The sequence below is a fragment of the Lycorma delicatula genome, chromosome 3 (assembly GCF_047948215.1).
Source record: "Lycorma delicatula isolate Av1 chromosome 3, ASM4794821v1, whole genome shotgun sequence".
In the NCBI taxonomy this organism is placed as follows: Eukaryota; Metazoa; Arthropoda; class Insecta; order Hemiptera; family Fulgoridae; genus Lycorma; species Lycorma delicatula.
In genome coordinates, this window is record NC_134457.1 from 51,493,355 (window position 1) to 51,516,171 (window position 22,817).

At 28.7% G+C, this 22,817-nt stretch overlaps 1 protein-coding gene across 1 annotated transcript; it reads right to left on the bottom strand.

Moving 5' to 3' along the window:
• Positions 1–11,877: 11,877 nt before the first annotated feature.
• On the bottom strand, positions 11,878–20,434 carry LOC142321127 (uncharacterized). The gene is made up of 3 exons (XM_075359119.1): positions 20,332–20,434; positions 17,410–17,616; positions 11,878–12,350 (listed from the first exon to the last, which is right to left on the bottom strand). Exons 1-3 carry the CDS (start codon positions 20,432–20,434, stop codon positions 12,049–12,051), a joined length of 612 nt encoding a protein of 203 aa, XP_075215234.1. The 3' UTR covers positions 11,878–12,048.
• Positions 20,435–22,817: the final 2,383 nt, after the last annotated feature.

Below are 22,817 nucleotides of genomic sequence, written 5' to 3' on the forward strand. Positions count from 1 at the left end.
GTTTTTCTCTCTAAAAAAGGCTTCCTTTGCCATTATAATTCTCATCTTAATCTCTCCTTTACTACTCCAGTCTTCAGTTAGTACTATCCTGAGATATCTATATCTTTTTACTTGTTCAATTTTTCTTTCTGCTGTTACAACATCCATACCTTCCCTCTCATTTACCTTCATTACCTTTGTTTTTCTCATATTCATTTTCATCCCATATTCCTTCATCCCTACTTCCAATGCTTTTATCATTCCTTCTAATATCCGAGTTTCTTTAGCTACAATCAGCAGATTATCAGCAAATCTGACTCAATTTATATTTTTTCTACCTATGCTTACTCCTTTTTGGCCATCCAATATTTCCTCAACATAAAGGGTGGAGAGTGTTTATTGATAAACAGCAGCCTTGCCTCACTACTCTGCCAAATTCTAACAATATGTGAGATTATTGCTTCATTTATAATTAATTCTCTGATAATTTCCTATCTTTCCAATGAACTCTCTTTTCTTTTAGAATCTCAAACAACTTTTCCCTCTGTACTCTGTTAAATTCCATATCTACAAAACACAAGCTCAATCCTGTTTTTTCAAAAATCTCTCTCCAATCATTCTGATCAATCCTACAGCTTCTCTAGTTACTTTTCCTTTTCTGAATCAAACTGTTCTTGCCCAGCATTATTCTCAATTTTTGTAATCAACTTTCTATTCATAAGCCTCAACATTATTTTTACAGTATATGTATGACATTAAGCAGATAGTTCAATGTTCATCACATTTTTTGGATTCTTTTTAGGTATTGGTATCATTATTGTTTTAATAAAAACTTCTAGCCATACTCCAGCATCATAAATATTGAGTTGCACATTGAGAGTATTTCATTATTCCTTTATCTTCTAAACATTTAAAGAGTTCTGTTGGAAGTTCTACTCGTGTTGCTTTCCTGTTCTTCTTCATCTTTAATAGCTTGTATTATTTCAGTTCCCAAAACTGGTGGGTCTTTCTCATCTTCCAACTCAGTTTCCTGTGTTTCACGTTTACTTCTCCCTACATTCATGTTTCTATATAATCTTCCCATCATTTCTTTATCTCATGTTCTTTATAAATGCTTTTACCATCTTCTCAATTTCTCTCATTTTGTAAGTGGGATTTCTTCTATCCCTATCCTCATTTATAAGAAGATTTTTTACCTTCTTCTACAACATGTCATACTTCTTTCTCTTTTCTAAATCTTTTATATCTTTTAGCCACCTTTCTGTAGTTTTATGTGTTTCTCTCTTTAATTCATTATTCAATCTTTGATAGATTGCTCTGTTGTATTCAACTTCTTTATTTTTATATTTTCTTCTTTCTTCCAACATTTGTGTTATCCAAGGTTTCTTTTCCCAAGTGCCTTCATAGAAACCAATTCCTTTCTCTGCAGCTTCCTTCATAGATGATTTTATCCTTGACATATTTCCTCTAATGATTCATTTTCCCTTTTACCTTGAGTAATTATCTTTGTCAGCATTTCACCCACTTTTACTCTCCCTACACTCTATATTCTCTCCCTCTAGCTCCTCTATATTCCATTTCACTCCTTTATTGCAGTTTGAATTCTTTTTAATCTTATTTTCATTTCCATCATTAACAGAGTATGAACACTTCCTATTTCTGCTCCTGGAAGTCCATTTGCCTTCTTAACAACATTTGCGTATCTATTTTCAACCAAAAAATGACCTATTTGAAAGTGAGATCCAAAAACATATTCATAATGAACAAATCCTTTTCTTGGCCTGAAAATTCAACCAGTCTGTCTCCTCTTTCATTTCATGTTCCTTGTCTGAACTTGCCCATTGTCTTTTAATTTTTGCATTTTTTCCAGTACCCCATAATTATTTTACAGCATTCTTGTTCATTTTCCAATAATTTCTCAGTGTTACTGTTATATCTTTTCAATATCTTCATCTATATACTCTGATGTTGGCACGTACATCTGAACTATTACTAGACCTTCTGGGAGAATGTCAGTCCTAAAGCCATTGACTTCCTATAGAAGTTTCTTCTGCTTTTGGGAGTGATTTCTCACCCCCGGGGCAATAGAGTCCCCCAAACTCACTACTTTCTTTTTCTGTTTAGCCTCTGGGACCATTGTAAGGCATTACTTCAGAGGATGATATGTATGAATGTAAATAAAGTGTAGTCTTGTACAGTCCCAGATTGACTATTGCTAAGATGTATTGTTAATTGAAATCCAACCACCAAAGAACACCGTTATCCATTATCTAGATTCAAATCCATGTAAAAGTAACTGTCTTTACTAGGATTTCAACCCTAGAACTCTCAACTTCGAAATTAGTGATGAGAGTTCTCCACTAGACCAACTTGGTGGGTTCCCAAACTCTTATTGCTCATCCACCTTATGAAAAGGCCGTTAGCAGTTATAGGAGCAAAGCTCCTTATCCCGGGAGCCATTCAGTCCCTTCATTTGTTAGCTGTTTGTATATACCAACCAACTTTAATATGCCCAACTGTGGCCCCCTCTCAACTGCAGGCAGGTGAATTTCAGGATTTTCCTTCATGAAATCAAGATCCAGTTGGAATTTCTTAGATTCTTTAGTACTTTTACGGAGGCAGAAATGTATACAACCAAATGTAGTTTGATAGTAATTTTACTATCAAATGTTATTTGATAGTAAAATTACAACATACATACAGATTGAGAAAATTAAACAGTCTAGCACAAACTGAGTTTTTTAATTACTTTTCTAAAATTATGGAATTTTTAATTATAAAAAAAAAAGTTAAAAACATTTCTGTGCAGAATTTTGTTTTATTGCTGCATAACATTGATAATTGAAAGTCCAGAAAAAATACAGATGCTTTTGAAATGTGATGAGAAGATGATAAAAATTGGTGGATTGATAAAGTTTCTATTTAAAGAGGTTGTAGAAGAGAATATATGATCAAAGCATGTAATTATAAAATATATAAAACAGTAATACACATTTCTCAAGAAAATAAATAGTTTATCTAGCAAATAAATGATAAGCATACATTAAACAGATAACTAAAGATGAAGAATGTAAGATAATTGAAAAATACAGGATTAAACTATGAAGACTGTGAAATTTCATCAGAACATCCAAATCTTTGGAAAAATATTTATAGAATAGTCCAAGAGGAATACTGCAAAATCTCTTCTGTTTCGTACGTTCAGCAGTTTTACGGCTTAATATAGTGGAGAAGAGGAGTCAAAAAAATTTGGTAAAAAACAGAAGACTGGAGATGAATTGTTTCTTGAGGGATTAAAGATTATTAATCTAAAAAAATTGAGTTTTTTCCCATGAGTTGTTTAATTTACCATTATGAAAATACCACAGCCCAACTGGAGTAGCCAAGCTAGGTTAAACTGGTACATTTTTGTGGGAGATAAGATCATTTTGTACTCATACCAGTTTACTTTTATTTAATCAATTGAGTCATCTCATGTACACAAATACCATTGCCAAACTGTTTCAGTCGTGACTAGGGTGGGTCAGGCTGTTGTAAATCGATAATGTTTTTGGAGAATTAATTTTCTATAGTTTAGCACTTCATTACATGACTAATGTTTTTTTTATACTAAATATTAAAATGCCACACTGGAAGATTGCAGATGATGGTTGATTTTTGTCACTGTCATATTTCATATTTTTATTTGGTATTCGATTATATTAATGTTAGTTTCAATTAGTAATAATAATAATATAAATACAATAATGTTGAAGCAATTATGAATATAATGTGATGAAGTGAAAGAATTTCACTTTTAAAAAAAATCTCAGAAAGTTGTAAACTTTGTTATTTTATTCTGGTGTCCTGGGAGGTGTTGACCAAACTTAACTTATTTTGATTCAGGACTTCAAAATAAACAAATAAGTTCATGGCTAAATGCCCTATCACACTTTATTTTCTCTCTTCCATTTTGTGATTTTTCAATAAAAATTTTTATCTTAAGATGCACTGAGATATTTTAATGAAATTTGGTGTACATATCTTAATAAAAATAAATAAGTTTAAAAATTTTACGTCTGAAAATTCCAAAATGGTGCCATTAAAATTTTTTAATCATTAGTAGCCCTGTAAATATTTGTTTTATCGAATAATGCTTTAATAAATACAATGTTAAGCCATTTATTATGAACAAAATTACACATTTTTTATTCAAATCGGTCGATAAGCAGCTGAGATATGGCTGAAATTGTTAAAGTGCATCTAAAAAATTACCAATAGTCTTATATTTATTCTGGCATATCTTGAATGAAATATATTTTCCTTTTTATCCTAAAATTCTATTAAAAACTGATAGGTGATTTTAAATTAGGCCTATTTGCCTAATAATTTTAATTTTGACACAGAGTACGGTATCTACAAATTTTTATGATCAAATAATTCATAAGTCTTTGCTCTCAAAGTAATCCATGTATCATATGTGAACTTCAGATGAAAATAAAAAAAAAATTATTGTGTCTATTTACTATTATAGTATGTATTCACATTCATTAATGATGTGTATAAAGGTTTTTGTAAGCAATTTTTTATGTAAATTAATGGAAATTTAACCTGATAAATGCTGAAAATTGTTTTTAACTGCAATAAGTCCCTCTTTTGAAACAAAATGCAAATCTGTTCTAAGAATTATTAATAAATTATTAATTAAGATATTTATTTATTAAAGAAAAGAATCCCAAATTGTTATGGAGTGATGGTGATACATGTAGAGGGAATGATTGTTATATAGTTAGAGGCAGTTGGTTTCATTTAAAAAAGTAACCTAACCTGTCAGCCTTTACTCTATTTTGATTGTTGATTTCATGCTAAATAAGGCAACGATAGCACTACTGGATCGGGAGGTGGAAATGACAAAATACTGGATGAAGTAGATCATAAGATTTTAAACATTATTGAATCAAATTCTTCTTTTCCACAAAGAAGTGGAATTTTTGAAAGTGGACTCTAATCATTCATCATCACCAGAGGTAAAACAAGTGTGATTTCTGAAAGTAGAGTACCATAGTTGCCACTATAGACAAGCAGTGACTACTTAATAGTGAGGTTACTGCATCTGCAGTTGAAAAGAAAGAAATCAAGACAGGATGTAAAATTGTTTACAGCAAAGAAATCCAATTTGACTGAAAATAGTTCAGGAGAAAAAAGATTTTCTAAAATTATAATTCTTAAAATCATAATTGTATTTAAATGAACCTCATGTACTAAAGCTGGATCCAGAAACAGGTCTGAGGTCTTCAAATTATATTGAATTAGACAACAGTTGAATAATGAACACTTTCATTCCACTTTGGAGGATCCAATTTCAGTAATCAATGAAAGAGATTATTATATAACTATAAGTGATGATAACAGTGTGATTTTTGTAAAAAATAGCAAAAACTTTAATTTTATTCCTCAAAAGTATATTTAAATATAAAAAAGAAATAATGTAAGACTGTGTAAAAATAAAAAAATTCTTTAATACAGCATTACAACATTAACCAAAAAAAATGTTTAAACAAAATAAACTTAATTTATTAATTTTATTATATTCACAATTTTATCTCAATAGCATAACTTGTGTCTGCTAGCACATCAGTCCAAGGAATAGTTAACTTTATTAAAAGCATTATAAAATCCTCTCAATATTTACTCCAGCTGTAGGATTAGGGGCAAGTGTCATATAAATCAACAAAGTCATCTTTACGATTATATTCTATGATTCCAAAAAAAAAAATGGTTTTCATAGTCGGTGGATAGAAATTCACTAAGCTACATCATGTAGTACACAACATATTTCAACTATTTTACCTGCATACTAGAACTACTCCAGCGGGAGATGTGCACAGTTGAAACAGGGAAACCTTCTTTTAAAAACAGCATAAGTATTTTCAACCATTATTTATACTACTTAACACACGGGGTTCTTTTTTTTTAATGTTCAGCACCACTGTTAGGTATTGCTTCAGAGGATGAGATGAATGACAAGTAGCGTGTGAAAATGCCGTGTCTGACTGGGATTTGAACCCGGGACCTCCGAATGAAAGGCCAAGATGCTACCGCTTGTACCGCAGAGCCTGACTTATGCACAGGTTTGTAATTTTTTCCCCTCATGCTTCCAGGTTTTCTATTTATAGGAACTGTGAGCCATTTCCTCATAGCATATGCATGTTTCCCCAAAATGATGGCATGATGAAACAGATCCCAACCTCTTTCTAGTGCTTTATAATTAGCCGAATTATGAAATACACAAGCACCCTGGGTATTGTCAAGGCAGTTTAAGTTAACGGCATAAATCTGTACTCGGGTCCATAAATCATCCTAACATCTAATGCGTGTCTACCATGTCTGTTTATATTCTGATTCTCATTATCAGTGTTTGTCATACATATCATCCATAGGGAAAAGGAAAACATCCTTTTCTAAAAAAACTGAGTTTTCAAAAATCTTGAGTGTTTTGTAACAAGCATAAAATATTGTGGAACATAAACTCAAATATTACTGTAGAAATCTGGTTTATTGTTTAATAAACACGTAGGTGCAATTGCATGATACTGTGAATCGTTTCTGAGCCAAGGATGGCTAATTAATAATTTTTGCCTTACATTTAACTGCTTAATGTGATTAGTGATTGGTTTCAGTATATCTGACATTTTTTATAGAAAAAATTCTCCTTGGATGCGATTTATCCTAAAAGTTTCTTGAAATTGAAAATCACTAAACGTATTGAAATTTATTCTATCTATATAAAGTCCTACAGAAAAATTACTTTACTCATTAGAAAATGCTAGTAATTCTTGACATCAGTTTTTATATCAATAATCTTTTAGTCATTACTAATTCCATTGTATCCTAATTTTAATTTTTGTCAAGATAAATTTTAAAAAGTGATTGAGGAGTGAAAATTCTCTCAACAGATTTCTCCTAGACTCTTCAATATTTCAAATGTTATTCTCCGGAGTACATATTGGTGGAATAAAACAAGGTTTTATTTTTTATTGAGAATTTGTAAAACATTTTCTACACTTCACTCTGCCTCTATAAAAAAATATTTTGAATGGTGAAACAGAATTTTCTTTCAACAGTGTAGAGTACAGACAGTATAGTCACAGAGTAATCTGGAAAATTAGCGCCAGATAACTGATTTTGTTGAATCTGAGAATTCATTATCTCAACTACAAATGGTTTATGTCACTTTACACAAATATATATATATATATATATGCCTACTTGTAGGAAATTTGCTTCTGTACTGGAAATATTAAAGATCCCTTGAAAAATTGGGTATTTATAAATTTATTTATAAAGATACCTAGCTGCAAGGCGTGCCGTAGGTACCCCTCCGCAGCTAGGCTCTCCGGGCGGGTTGCCCTGGTGGGCGGCGTCTCGGAATGGGATTACTAGGTGTCCAAAATTGATTACCTTTTGTGTAAAAATATTGTTTTTGAATAATGAAAATTTTTTTATAACGAAATTTAACTTTAGAAATTGATATTAATGAATCGGGATTTTCCGCTAGTGATCGGTACATTCCGGTGCCTCCTTTTTGGTTATAGTTCATTATTTTATGAAGAAAAACAATCACATAAATAAGTAAAAAATATGTAAAAACATTTTTAAAACACCACTCTTAAATTAAACGCAGTTAAAGGTAAAAAATAATTTTAGGACGGTATCTCAGACTGGATTTGACAAGCTTTGATGGTGGTATGTAAGATTATTTGAAAGTCATAGCTTCAAATTAAAGATTTGATATTTTTGTTAATTTTTTCTTATGTGTTTGACCCCCACTCTTTAGTCCATTTATCACGCATAAAAAAACATACGTACGCGCGCGCGCGTGTATATAGATAAATTGTGGTTATAAAAATTAGAATGCCTTGAATCAAAATAATAATAAAAAAGAAAAAATAATAACGTTTTTTTAAGTAGTAATAATCGAGAATTTATGTTATATAGCTAACTTTTTTGTGAATATCTTTTATACTCCAGACAATTAATGAAGTCTGTAGTAAAAAGTAATTTTTTTTATAAGTTGATGGGGCAGAATTGCACAAACTTCATTTTTTAACAACAATTCGTTATATATACGTGTTGAATAATTTATGGAGGTGTAACTCTCATAACCAACCGCATTAAACATTTAAACCGTAAATTTAAGTTTGTACAATTAATAATTTTTATAAAAATTCCAGTCTGATATTAATTTTCTTCTGTTTTCATGTTACACTAAGTTACGAGAAGCTTTAGTAAACTGTTAGCTTTATGCTAACAGTGTGCGCTTGCTCGTTTGCGTTAGAGAGTGACCATCCTTATATAGCTGTTCGTTCGTGTTGCCATTGTTGTTATTTGATACTAGGTCTTAAAAACACAGATTATGACTCCAGTTGCGAACGGAAACAGCGGTTTTTAATATTAGTTCCAGACCAGTGAAAAACAAATTAGGGCTATCTCTTCCCATGGCAGGTTTTCTAAACTGGTCAGAATCATCAGGCTTCAGTCTACTAAAGGGTTAATGTCCTTTAGATGTTAACCGTATTCGATTGATCATTATAAAATATCTTCCTTCTACTTTGATAAAAGAATATAAATCTACAGTTGCGAACTGGGTAAATTTAGCTTATGTTTACTTATAATTAAGTTTATAGGCGAGTTTACGATCCATTTAAAAGAAAATGTACGAATGAAAAACAAAAATTCTAAATACTTTTCAAAGAGGGCGCAGGAGGTAATAAACAAAAATTCAGTTTATTGTGATTGTTTTATACTGTGAAAATTTCAACCTGTATTACTATTTATATATTAATGTTTCAAATTATCGCCTTTATTTTATATAACAGTACGTAATAGCCGCTGTACAATTATATTGTATTCGAAAGAAAGTGTAACTAAGATTTTAGACTATACATGTTCATGGAGATCGATAGAAATTTGGCAGATTTAGAATACGAATGATTAATACGGACTGAAGCATTGACAAATATAATATATTTTTGTTTTCATGTTACTTTAAGTTATATAAATTTAAAGAGCAAATAACGTTTACATAAGAACTATTTATATTATTTGCTTCCTTATACTTACTTTCTGCCTTTATTTAAGTTGGTTTAGTAAATATTTTCAAACTTTATTTGATTTTTTTACATGTTTTAAACTAGTTTTTTCTTTAAAATATGGGTAGACTTATAAAAAAGAAGAAATCACTCCGTCTGTATGAAAAAAACTGTTTTTAAGAAATGCAAAAATGCAAGAAAGATGTATGTCGATAAAAGTAGGAAAAGTAATGTTGAAAAATGAGGTAAAAAATTACCATAGACTATAAGTTAAGGCTCAATGGATTAGGAACATGTATTATTTTGTACCTCAATATATGCAATATATTCATGTAAAATATATAAAAATCTTCTATATCAGATCGCGTAATCTTTCTCTTCAATTATCTTCCATTTAAGTTATCTGGAAAAACTTACAACGGGACAACCAAAACAACTTCCTCAATAATTAAAAAGGTAATCATCAAAATCAGTACATTTAGTAAGAGAATAAGAGCTTAATATTCATAAAAAAAGCACAACTTTCTTCATCCCTTCTAAGTATTAGAATTTCAAGGAATAGTCTCTTTGTCATGCACCTATATCGACTCCAGCCAGAGATTTTAACAGACATTTGGTTTAAATGAAAAATACTTTCCAACTAGGATATGAGAAACTTTAAATTCAGTTTTCTTTAGATTTCTTCATTTAATTATTAAAGAACTAGATTTATTAATGTTTTTCATACATAATTTTCATTTTAACTGTCATGTTTTTTTTTCAGTTGATGCTTACGAGCATTGGTCATTTTGCCCTATTAGAATGAAAATTTGTAGCGTATGAATAATGCCATACCTGACTGGGGTTCGAATCTAGAAAGGATGAAATTCTACCACTCTACCATGGAGATCTGCATATTAATTCCTTGACTATATTCCCTGTGTAAGCTGGTTACGTTGCCAATAAAAATATTGCGCTTATCACATCGTAATGATAAAATAAAATCAACATATATTTTATTTAAATAATTTATAAATAAATTAACAATAAAATCAAATAATATATAAAATCAAATCAAATATATCAAATATATAAATCAAATCAAATAATTTATAATAAAATCAACATATATTTTATTTAAATAATTTATAAATACAGTGCTATAGATAATTATTGTTATTTCAGATAAATTAAATGAAATATTTATAATTTTATAGGAGTGGAAATAAATAAAATAATTTTTATTTATATTCTGAAAGTCATTAATGATTTATAACAGGGCTGCGTGTGTCAATTGTTTGTTAACTGCGAATATATATATATATATTTTTTTTTTCGGTGGAGGTATCGTCTGGTTCTTCCTAAACTGAAGGGCATATTTTTCATCTGATACTGAATTTTCAAGTTTTTATGGGCAATTGTGTCAAAAGTAAACCAGACAAACTCTAACAGTGAATAAAACATTTGGTAAAATGCACTATAAGTACTAAGTGAGAACGAAAAATAAATCTGGATAAAAAGTATTTCCTCCAATTAATACTTCTGTTAAACTGATATCAAAGAATTTCAGGACTTATTAATACATTTTTTAATCTTCTCCTTATAAACCTTAGTTTTTTGAAAACATTTACAGATAGGCAATGAACTTATATTCTCTGTATAAATGGAAAACTGTTATTATTTAGAGATTGTTGTTTTTCCTTTACAAAATAGATATATAAATTTGTAAGGTTATTTTTTCATTTTTTAATAATAATAAAAGAGACTTTGTAGTATAAAATCTTGACAACATCTGAGAAAACCCTTTTATTTGTTAAACTGTTGTAGTATAATTTTGCTTGACAACATCCCAGAAAACCCTCTTATTTGTTAAACTGTATTTATTGTAAACAAGTCAGCGAACCGTGTTGTCCGTTAACAGTTAATGCGACAAGGAACTACTGGCAGTAATATAACTAGTTTTATTTTTCCTGTAAAGATAACGTGCCAAAACGAATGTTAATGATATAAAACTGTGTCAGACTAAGGTAGTTTGTGTTACGAAAATAATAATAATAATAATAATAATAATAATAATAATAATAATAATAATAATAATAATAATAATAATAATAATAATAATAATAATAATAATAATAATAATAATAATAATATATAAATTATGTTATACATTGTAAAGATAAGGTAATAAAATTAATTATTATTCATCTACAGTGAGTAGCTATTTAAGTAATTAGCCAATTTTAAAATTGAATTAGGTAAAACATTTTCAATGATTATTAAAAAAGTAGATACAATAATAAAATTAGTAAAATACACTAATAAATTATAGAAATAAACAAACTTTTCAAAAACAAAATAAAATTGAAGGTAGAAAACCTTTTTTTAATTCAGTTCAGATAGAAGAAAAATCGAAGCATAGTTTATGAATACACATAGTTTATGAATATGATTTATTTAACTTGAAAATAAATCTTACTAAATTTATAGACGTACTAAATTTGTAAGTGGAAATTTATCCAAGACCAAGGAAATTTTCCGTCTAGAAGATAAGTCAATGTATCTTTGGCATAAAGCACTTCTACTGGTAGTCCGTTAAAAATTTACTAACATATGTGAAAATTCAACGACCATGTCAGAGATTCCCTAAAACACACTAAACTAAGTGATTTTTAATCTTTAAATGACCTTAAAACTACAATGGAGTTCTTTAAAAAAAAAACAGAAGCGTGGACATTAGAAAACTATATTTCTTCCATTAAACGTTTGTTTATATTAAATTAAAAAAAAAAAAAAAAAAAAAAAAAAAAAATGCTTTTTTGAGTGATTTAAAGTACCTTTTGTATATTCTGACTTAGATTATTGAAATCTTTTAGTAATATGATCGTTATACAATTATTTAACTGTCAAATCCTTTCTCGCACAATTAAACTGGCAAATTTAATATAAAATGTTCAATAACTTGTCACTTATTACTTCGTTATAATTTTTAAAATATCCTTAAACATTTTAAAAACGATTAACTAATTTCTTGTAAAAATCTTGCACTATCATCGTAATCTTCTTCACCGGGTTTTAGTGGTGCTTCTTCTGGCGGCGGGGGTAAACCTCCTCCATCTTCAGGTTTAACAAAAGACATTCCGCTCGCACCGATTCGGAAACAATTAAAATTAACGTGATATAATTCTTGCAATCCCCAATAACCATCTAGATTTAAACAAGCGTGAACATTTCTTCCGACCATGTAGACGTTACTTAGTCTTGCGCAAAATTTCAAACTTAAAAAACGGATCGGAACGCAGGCAGGCCGAGGATCTTTCCCTGGAAAAAAAATTAACCAGTCAAGTAAATTCGGCGTAGTAAAATTAAAATTGTTACAAGTTATACATAAAAATTTATAAAAGAAAGTATTTTGAAGCGTAAAAAACAATTAATTAATCTACATAAATGAAATTAGACATTTTTACAATATGTGTAGCAGATGCTAGCATGAAGATCTATTTGAACTAAAAATAGTGTTACCATAAGTTGCTATGCAAAGCTTATGCAGCCTTTGAAAGGTCTATTTGGAGAAATTTTTGTTGTTGGATTTTCTTTCATTCAGTGAATTTACTACATAATGATGACTGTATTAGTCAGTTTCTTTTTTTCGGTAAAAATTAACCCTTGGTTTCTGCATTGCTATTACTAATTTAGACTTAAGTTAAAATAAGTAATAAGACTAAGTTAGGTATAAGATTGAAAACATAATTCTACGATGAAAAAAAAAAAAACTTTAGGCAATATATATATTTATGAATAGAATATAAAAATACTGTTTCTGTCAATATTGATTATTATGTTCAAGCAAAAAAAAAAAAAAAAAAATAGACTTATTAAAAGAGAACAATGATAAAGTAGTAATGATAAGACGAAAGATAAGATATGATGATAGAGTAGAAAAGAAAAGCATTGATTTCTACGTTCCATGAATTAATCTAAATACCCAATATTTATCTAAACATGTTAAGGTTTTGAAACTTTTTGAATTATAACATGAAAACAATTATGTTTAGCAAGTTATAGGTTGGTCTATAATTTTGTTTATTTGAAGGTTGTACGGAATTCCTTCGGTGAGAAATTTCGCGAACAACGGAACAGAAATACATCCATCTAATAAAACATCTACGCACTTAATTAATTTTTACATTAGCCTACGTATGATGTTTGCACCAATTATTATTAAACTAAACATCCAAGGAATAGAATACTTTCTTTGAATAAAAGAATTACGGAGGGAATAATTTATGAAGCATGAACGATTCTGTGGGATTTTCTGCTCACCTGGACACAGTTATTCGGTCACGGGAGGTTAGAGATTGTAATATTGTAGGAATATTCCATCAGCAAAACGTTTATTAAATAAATGTGGTTCAATTTACATGCCAACTCAACACAATGAGATTTTAATTTTCTTTGACTAAATTCAGAGGTGTTACAGATTTCATAATTATTGCAACATTGTTTTAAATAATTTATAGTTTATGAAATGAAGCACCAATTTTTAACAGTACTGAGTTCTGATTTTCTTTAATATTGTCATATTTACCTCCGTCTTCCGGAGGAGAAGAGGTCTGGGGACCCGACCGGATCTGAAACATGTAACGGAGGCAACAAGTGCCCGGTGTATTGATTCTCTCGTTTATAGTTGTACGATAACCTACCATTACCTCACATTGAACCTGAGACCGCAGGATTGGCACCTACCTATCGGTACGCTATAAAACTTTCGGATAAGCTCCCGTTGAACACCAAAAGATTAGGATAGCGGCAAAGCCATTCCCATCTTAACCGAATGTGAATACGAATGAACGGAAGACTCTTCTGCCCTAAAGCAATACTATAATCCTTAAGTAAGTCACAATGGTGGGGTAGAACTCATGTCGGCAGGGTTCCCTAAACTAATTTCGATAAGTATTCTTTGCTTCTCGTCTTCTCTAGGCCGCTTTCTCAGATTGACCGCGTGTGGGAGAAGACCACTTTACTGTCAGTGCCATTGCATAATACTAAACCGATAGTTCCTTGAAGAGTACGTTGCAAGGTGTAACACACCAGGCGGAAAGGAGAGGTTTTACCATTCGCTAACTTATCTACCCGCTCAAGATTCTGCCTAAGGCAAGGTTTACAAGACTCATTGATGGGCTCGACGGGTCGTTTTCACGTACATCACTTACTACTACCGCATACATACCGTACTATATACATCACGCATCATTACTACCGACCTCGTCTATTACCCCAGGGAGGAAACTCACGAAGAGGAAGGAACTCACCAAGAAAATATCCGGAAATCACTGTGTAAGACCAAATCACCCTTGACCTCTAGGGAAAAATGGCTGTATCGGCAGTTTGAAGAATAAACGCCGTCTGGTCTGCACCGTTTACACGCAAGTACAAGAAATGGTGAAATGAAAACAAAGAAGCAACACGATTTTTTTTACATGGAAAAAAAGGAGAGTGTCATCGATATTTAGGGTGTGTGTATATATATATATATATATATATATATATATATATATATATATTTATTTATTTATATATGTATGTTTGTTCCACCGTAGCAGGTCAATCGCAGAACCCATTTAGATGTATGAACCCGCGTTGGAATTCTTACGTTACCGGGTAGTGTCATTGACTATATATATATATATATATATATATATATATATATATATATATATATATATATATATATATATGTTTAAAAAATCATAAAATTTTTTGCCAAGCCGTATGTTCGATCATATTCTTTCTTCTTGCTCTTTTTTGTTGATGTTGCTTCTTCTTACTTATTATTTATAAACATTTAAGAAAAAATAATACGATATTTTTTCAAAAGGTTTTAATTTGTTTAAATATTTTCATTTTTCATGTTGTAGAAGTAGCAGGCATTTGAGGTTGTCTAATGATTAAGTTCTCACCTGGTCTTACATCAATAAGAAAATTTTGTCCTTCGATGAGAATTTTTAAATGCAGTCGAGGGGTTCTGAATAGTAATTATCCTATATTAAAAAATCTCTGAATATTAAAGAGCAGGAGTGTCATAGTCTGTCTATAATTATATAGCTATATATTATTATAGGCTATATACAATTTTATATATATATGTATGTATTTGTGTGTGTGTGTGTTCAAATTAATAGAAAAAAAAAAAATTATTTTATGCACAAAATTGTCACCCGCTCGTTCTTTAATTAAACTATATTAGTTATTATCCTACATTAAAGAGAAATTTATTTTGGCAGTCGTGTTTTTAAATTTTTTACTATTTATTAACACAACTCTTTAATCACAGAAGAATTGATAGGATTATGATAATGACCTATAAAATAATAAACTATCTAAAAGAATTCTTCAAACGAATGCGTGGATATTTCACACTACATTTTCATCTATATAAATCAATTAATCTGAACAAATAAAGTACAACAATGTCCTCAATTGGGATTTAAAATTATTTCACTTATCATTAATAAACAAAAAATGGTCTTTATTAAAATGTTTGGTAGAGGTAAGTAAAGGAAATTTTTTTATTTAAAACGGGACGACGAGTGATTTTCTGTATAGCGTATTCATGCACATGTGATTTTACTTTCTTAGGGCGGGTATCCGATTGAAAATCACATAGTAATTATGTTTGGATCGTTGTTTTTTTTTTTTTTTTTATTATATAAACATAATTATGATGTCCAATAGAATTTTTACTATACGATCTTTGCTAAATAGAATTGATTTTACTTTCTTAGGGCGGGTATCCGATTGAAAATCACATAGTAATTATGTTTGGATCGTTGTTTTTTTTTTTTTATTATATAAACATAATTATGATGTCCAATAGAATTTTTACTATACGAACTTTGCTAAATAGAATTGAAATCATTTTTCCTTGTTTTTTTATAAATATAAACTTGAGAGATCGACGGAATTTTTATGGTGGAATAACTGTCATGACAATATCCTGTAAGACAGACCTATCAGGAGTGCACAGGGTAAACTAACTCTACGTTACATTATTTTATTATGACTGATTTTATTGTGACATATATAAAGGCGATATCAAGAGAAAAGATGCATTATTGGATTATTGGATTATGGATTATTGGAGCGTCAAACAAGCATAACTGTTAAATTATCTTTTCCTTATCATTAGGGAGCAGTCAACAGATTTTTAACCTTTTTTTGAAAGGACTAGAAAATAAAGAATTAACTTACTGAAATTATACTTTACAAAATTCAAAGCTGCTTTCTCAAAAACAATTTATAAAATTTTTATAAAGTTTAAATGCGTTATAGTATTTTAATACTTTTTATATACATTATGCGTATTGTTAGTTTATGCAAGCAGTTTTTAAAAATCATTCATAAGATTTTAATAGAATTTAATATATTTGTTGTACAGAGTACAGTTTTACATATTCGATATTTCCAACTGATATAATATTGGTTGCCAGTTTAAAAATATTAGTCGGTGGGATTAACATTAATGCAGCATCGAATTTTTACCCCAACAGTTATTTATGAAAAAGGTTAACACTTTCCCAAAAATATTGTTGTATAAGTGGGTTTCGTACAGTCAGATATATGAACTTAAACGGAGGATCCTGATCACCTAAAATATTTTTTTAATTGATTTTTTTAAAGAAATTCCATTCGTATCATCTCTACATTGGACAACTTTTATCTATAGTCAATAGATGGGAACAAAAATTATTTTGTTACTCAGTCGATGTAGTTAAACTAATGTTTACGCCTGAACCGTCTAAATAAAAAAAATATAGAAATAAACACACATTTCAACTGTCACAATGATCAATACAAAATTTAAAAGGAAAAAAAACGTAAAAATGCGTTTATTTTAAAAAATAAAAACGCAAAAATGCATCTTTAGTTTATTAAGTTCATTTAAATGTTTACTGAGCTAGGAAGAGAGCCTGCTTTGTTTAATACAAGGAATTAGCTTTTTTTTTAATAATAGAAAGCTTAATGTAATAGTTAATAAATAGAAAAATCTCTCTAAATTCAAATCTCAAATATTAATCAATATCTATATATTAAAAGGAATCAATACTATTTACGTACTTTCGAAGAGTAAATATTATAAAGAAGAAAATATTGTTTGTTTGACACTAATTGTTTTGTTAAACCAACCCAGTAACAAGCATGATAAATAATTACTTACTCTAGGTAACTGCAGATGTATTGATGTATTTTTTACTTTTTAAAATATATAAATATTTAAGAATAAAAAAAATCCATACATTTATTTTTTATTTAATTAATTTATTTTTTGATATATTAAATTAATTATGATGTATGAGCTTAAACACAATATATAAGTTACCTGACATTTTAGTGGTGTAAATAAGTCTCTCATTGAAGTACATTTTTACTGTAAACTCGAAATCATCAGGATTATAAGTTACATTAGTGCAGGCGCGTTGACGGATCGGTAGAATATTACCGCTGCAACATCCACATTGACCGTTGCTACAGGAACAAGGATAATGAATCCACGGTTCTCTTGTTGGTTTAACGATTACAGCAGGACCTAGTAAAATATAATATAGTTAGTTAAATTATTAAAAGGTTAGATTTATTAAATATTAATTTTATAAAATCTTTAAAAATAATGTCTAAAAAATAATAAAGTTTAAAAAAATAGATTTTGTGTTCGGTGTCTTCTGTTTGAAATTTTAATAAAAATCCTCTATTAGTTAATTTTCAATTGACATTGATTCAGTTACACATAGATGTTCTGTGATTATCATGATGAAATGATGAAAAATGTCCTTCTGGAATTTGTGTTTGATGGTTAAAAATTCAAAATCTGTATTAATATAATTTTTAACGTTAACTTTCCTAATTAATTAGCTCGCATTAGTTTGATTTCGGAAAAAGGTAATAGGAACACAGTAAGGTAAAAAAAAAGGACTAAAAAAACGTGAATTAAAGTACAAAATATTTCGAGTAATTTCAAATTATCTCAAAATTTCTATAGACATCAAATTTTCAGCAAGAGAGTTGTAGATTCATTCAATCACTTTTAACCACTTTTTTGTTACTATAATCATCCTTTTGAAATTACTTTGCACTAGCTAAAGCGATCGATCAAAATATCGAAGGCCTCGTGTTTAACTGTCGATTCAGGCTCAGAAATTTTATCATTCATTAATACTTATCACCCACTTACTACAACTCTATCACTCACCTTATTACTTTTGAACAAGAAGACTAATTATATAAGAAATCTAATAACCAAGCTCTTTTAGGCTGATTCTGAATACTATTTACTTTCATTTTTAACTTAACTTCATTAGGATAAATAATTAATATCCCCAAAATGTAAGTAATATATATATATATATATATATATATATATATATATATATATATATATATTAATATTATCTTTAATTAATGTTTTCCAGTCATTTTTAATAACAAAAGCTGTGTTAAGAATACACAAAAAAATATAATTTAAATAGCTCTTAAGATAACTAAAGGCTAAAGACTAAAGTATTATAAAATAAAAAAGCGATTAAAAATAATTTTGTACGTATTTAAGTTACAACAAAATAAAACGCAAAAATATCACTTAGAATAAAAATATTTTTTTAAATATATCGTATCTACTTCTGCATTCTTAACCCATACGGAATTTCTTCAAGGTATCGTTTATTTTTTTAACATGATTCTGGTAAAAAGTTCACAAATTTGAGAAAGAAACAGAAGTCGTAAAATTGTGCAAACTTTCGAGTTTAGTCTTTGAAATGATGCTGTCTTTTTAGAAGATATAAAGGAAGAACTTTCCTAGGTAGTATCACGGCTCAATCTTCACGTGGTTTTGTACTACTAATACTAGAAACGGATGCATCTTCAGCTAATGATTGGTTTGTCATATAAACTACAATTAAAACAAATAAAAAGTCTCGCCGGAACATGATGATTTACTTCTTTGGTTATTCTGTAAAGTTATATAGATATTTTTAATCAATCTCCAGAAGAAAGATAATGAAAGTTTTTATTATTCTGTATTTTATTTTGTTATTTTTATACGGTTGAATAAATAGAATATAATGTGTTTGTATATTAAACACAATTTTAATATTCTACCTGACCGAAAAGCCAAACTGAATAGGCCTGAGAAAAGATAATATTTGTATAAAAAAATTTAAATACTTTAAATAATCCCTAAATAAATCACTAGGAAATTTTCAAAAAAATCAAATATTTAAAGGTTCCTTTATCCACTAGACTGGAGTTATAAAAAAGGGAGTCAAAGCTGCTGTTCTAGAATTTTAACGATAAAATCTCTACGCTAGAGAATCAAACTAAAATTTTATAAAGACAATATTCTACTGCTACTGATTTATTATTGTAAACTCAGGCAAAAAACCACTTCAATAAACGAAAGAAAGATACGTAATTCAGATTTATAAGAAATATTTTTGGATCGGGAAGCAGACATACTCTGAAGAAACAACTTAGTGATAGACAGTCATAAAACCGTAACGCTACATTGCAGATAAAAACAGTAATAATTATTTGGATATCCGAGCAGACCGGATAGGAAGATGCAAACATAATAGATGCTAGAATCAAGACTAAACATTTTTAAAGAATTAGAGTGTCATACAGGAGAATTTTAACTTAAAAAAATAAAAAGTTCTGTTTTCAAAATTAAAAATATCTTTTTAATTTTTTTTTGACTGGTTTTGTTAAAATTTCTTTTCAATGTATTATATTTCCTCCAACCTATAAATTTTTTTGGAGGTTATACCCTTCATTGTGAATGTGAACTAATTCTGGATACTTTAAAATATGCTTAATCATATCCAAAATTTTATTTTCATTTAAGTTTTGTAAAAAATAATTTTTTGTTTAGCTTAAAAGAAAGATAAAATGATCGATGCATTTATTAACGATTCTATTCCTTTTCATCTATTTATATATATATATATATATATATATATATATATATATATATATATATATATATATATATATATATATTTAATTTATGATCCTTTTGACAAGATCAATAAAAATTGAATAAATTTGACAACAGCAATGTTTACATTTTAAAATAAAGAAATGTAATGTGAAGGAATGTAAATAAAAAAAATAACATTTTTATAAAATTATCTAATCATTACCCGCTGAGTAAGTTATATTAATAAAAAGTAATATAATAGAAAGCTGTGGAAAAAAATTGGTTAAGACATTAACTTTTTTAAAATTTAGATTTATACATTGTTCTTACCTGATGCTGTAGTACTAATAAAGGATACGGCTGAATCTTCACGTGGTGTTGTACTACTAATACTAGAAACGGATGCATCTTCAGCTAATGATTGGTTTGTCATATAAACTACAATTAAAACAAATAAAAAGTCTCGCCGGAACATGATGATTTACTTCTTTGGTTATTCTGTAAAGTTATATAGATATTTTTAATCAATTTCCAGAAGAAAGGTAATGAAATTTGTTATTATTCTGTATTTTATTTTGTTACTTTTATACGGTTGAATAAATAGAATAAAATGTGTTTTGTATATTAAACTTTTTTTTGAAATTCTGCTTATTAAAAGTATATTTTTTAATGTTAAAGAAATTTCTTCTAATTAAGAGTATATAATAATATTTAAATTTAAAAATATTATCTCAAATTTGTAAAAGATTATTCTTTTCGCCTTCTCAGTTAATATCAAATACAAGAATTAAACCTAGAGTACTTATAAATTTAATAGTTTCTACTGAAAATAAATATTAATTGTAGAAAATTTAATTATTAATAACCAGACCAAGTGCCTTTTATTCTCACCGATGTTCTATGTTGAATAATTTATGGAGGTGTAACTCTCATAACCAACCGCATTAAACATTTAAACCGTAAATTTAAGTTTGTACAATTAATAATTTTTATAAAAATTCCAGTCTGATATTAATTTTCTTCTGTTTTCATGTTACACTAAGTTACGAGAAGCTTTAGTAAACTGTTAGCTTTATGCTAACAGTGTGCGCTTGCTCGTTTGCGTTAGAGAGTGACCATCCTTATATAGCTGTTCGTTCGTGTTGCCATTGTTGTTATTTGATACTAGGTCTTAAAAACACAGATTATGACTCCAGTTGCGAACGGAAACAGCGGTTTTTAATATTAGTTCCAGACCAGTGAAAAACAAATTAGGGCTATCTCTTCCCATGGCAGGTTTTCTAAACTGGTCAGAATCATCAGGCTTCAGTCTACTAAAGGGTTAATGTCCTTTAGATGTTAACCGTATTCGATTGATCATTATAAAATATCTTCCTTCTACTTTGATAAAAGAATATAAATCTACAGTTGCGAACTGGGTAAATTTAGCTTATGTTTACTTATAATTAAGTTTATAGGCGAGTTTACGATCCATTTAAAAGAAAATGTACGAATGAAAAACAAAAATTCTAAATACTTTTCAAAGAGGGCGCAGGAGGTAATAAACAAAAATTCAGTTTATTGTGATTGTTTTATACTGTGAAAATTTCAACCTGTATTACTATTTATATATTAATGTTTCAAATTATCGCCTTTATTTTATATAACAGTACGTAATAGCCGCTGTACAATTATATTGTATTCGAAAGAAAGTGTAACTAAGATTTTAGACTATACATGTTCATGGAGATCGATAGAAATTTGGCAGATTTAGAATACGAATGATTAATACGGACTGAAGCATTGACAAATATAATATATTTTTGTTTTCATGTTACTTTAAGTTATATAAATTTAAAGAGCAAATAACGTTTACATAAGAACTATTTATATTATTTGCTTCCTTATACTTACTTTCTGCCTTTATTTAAGTTGGTTTAGTAAATATTTTCAAACTTTATTTGATTTTTTTACATGTTTTAAACTAGTTTTTTCTTTAAAATATGGGTAGACTTATAAAAAAGAAGAAATCACTCCGTCTGTATGAAAAAAACTGTTTTTAAGAAATGCAAAAATGCAAGAAAGATGTATGTCGATAAAAGTAGGAAAAGTAATGTTGAAAAATGAGGTAAAAAATTACCATAGACTATAAGTTAAGGCTCAATGGATTAGGAACATGTATTATTTTGTACCTCAATATATGCAATATATTCATGTAAAATATATAAAAATCTTCTATATCAGATCGCGTAATCTTTCTCTTCAATTATCTTCCATTTAAGTTATCTGGAAAAACTTACAACGGGACAACCAAAACAACTTCCTCAATAATTAAAAAGGTAATCATCAAAATCAGTACATTTAGTAAGAGAATAAGAGCTTAATATTCATAAAAAAAGCACAACTTTCTTCATCCCTTCTAAGTATTAGAATTTCAAGGAATAGTCTCTTTGTCATGCACCTATATCGACTCCAGCCAGAGATTTTAACAGACATTTGGTTTAAATGAAAAATACTTTCCAACTAGGATATGAGAAACTTTAAATTCAGTTTTCTTTAGATTTCTTCATTTAATTATTAAAGAACTAGATTTATTAATGTTTTTCATACATAATTTTCATTTTAACTGTCATGTTTTTTTTTCAGTTGATGCTTACGAGCATTGGTCATTTTGCCCTATTAGAATGAAAATTTGTAGCGTATGAATAATGCCATACCTGACTGGGGTTCGAATCTAGAAAGGATGAAATTCTACCACTCTACCATGGAGATCTGCATATTAATTCCTTGACTATATTCCCTGTGTAAGCTGGTTACGTTGCCAATAAAAATATTGC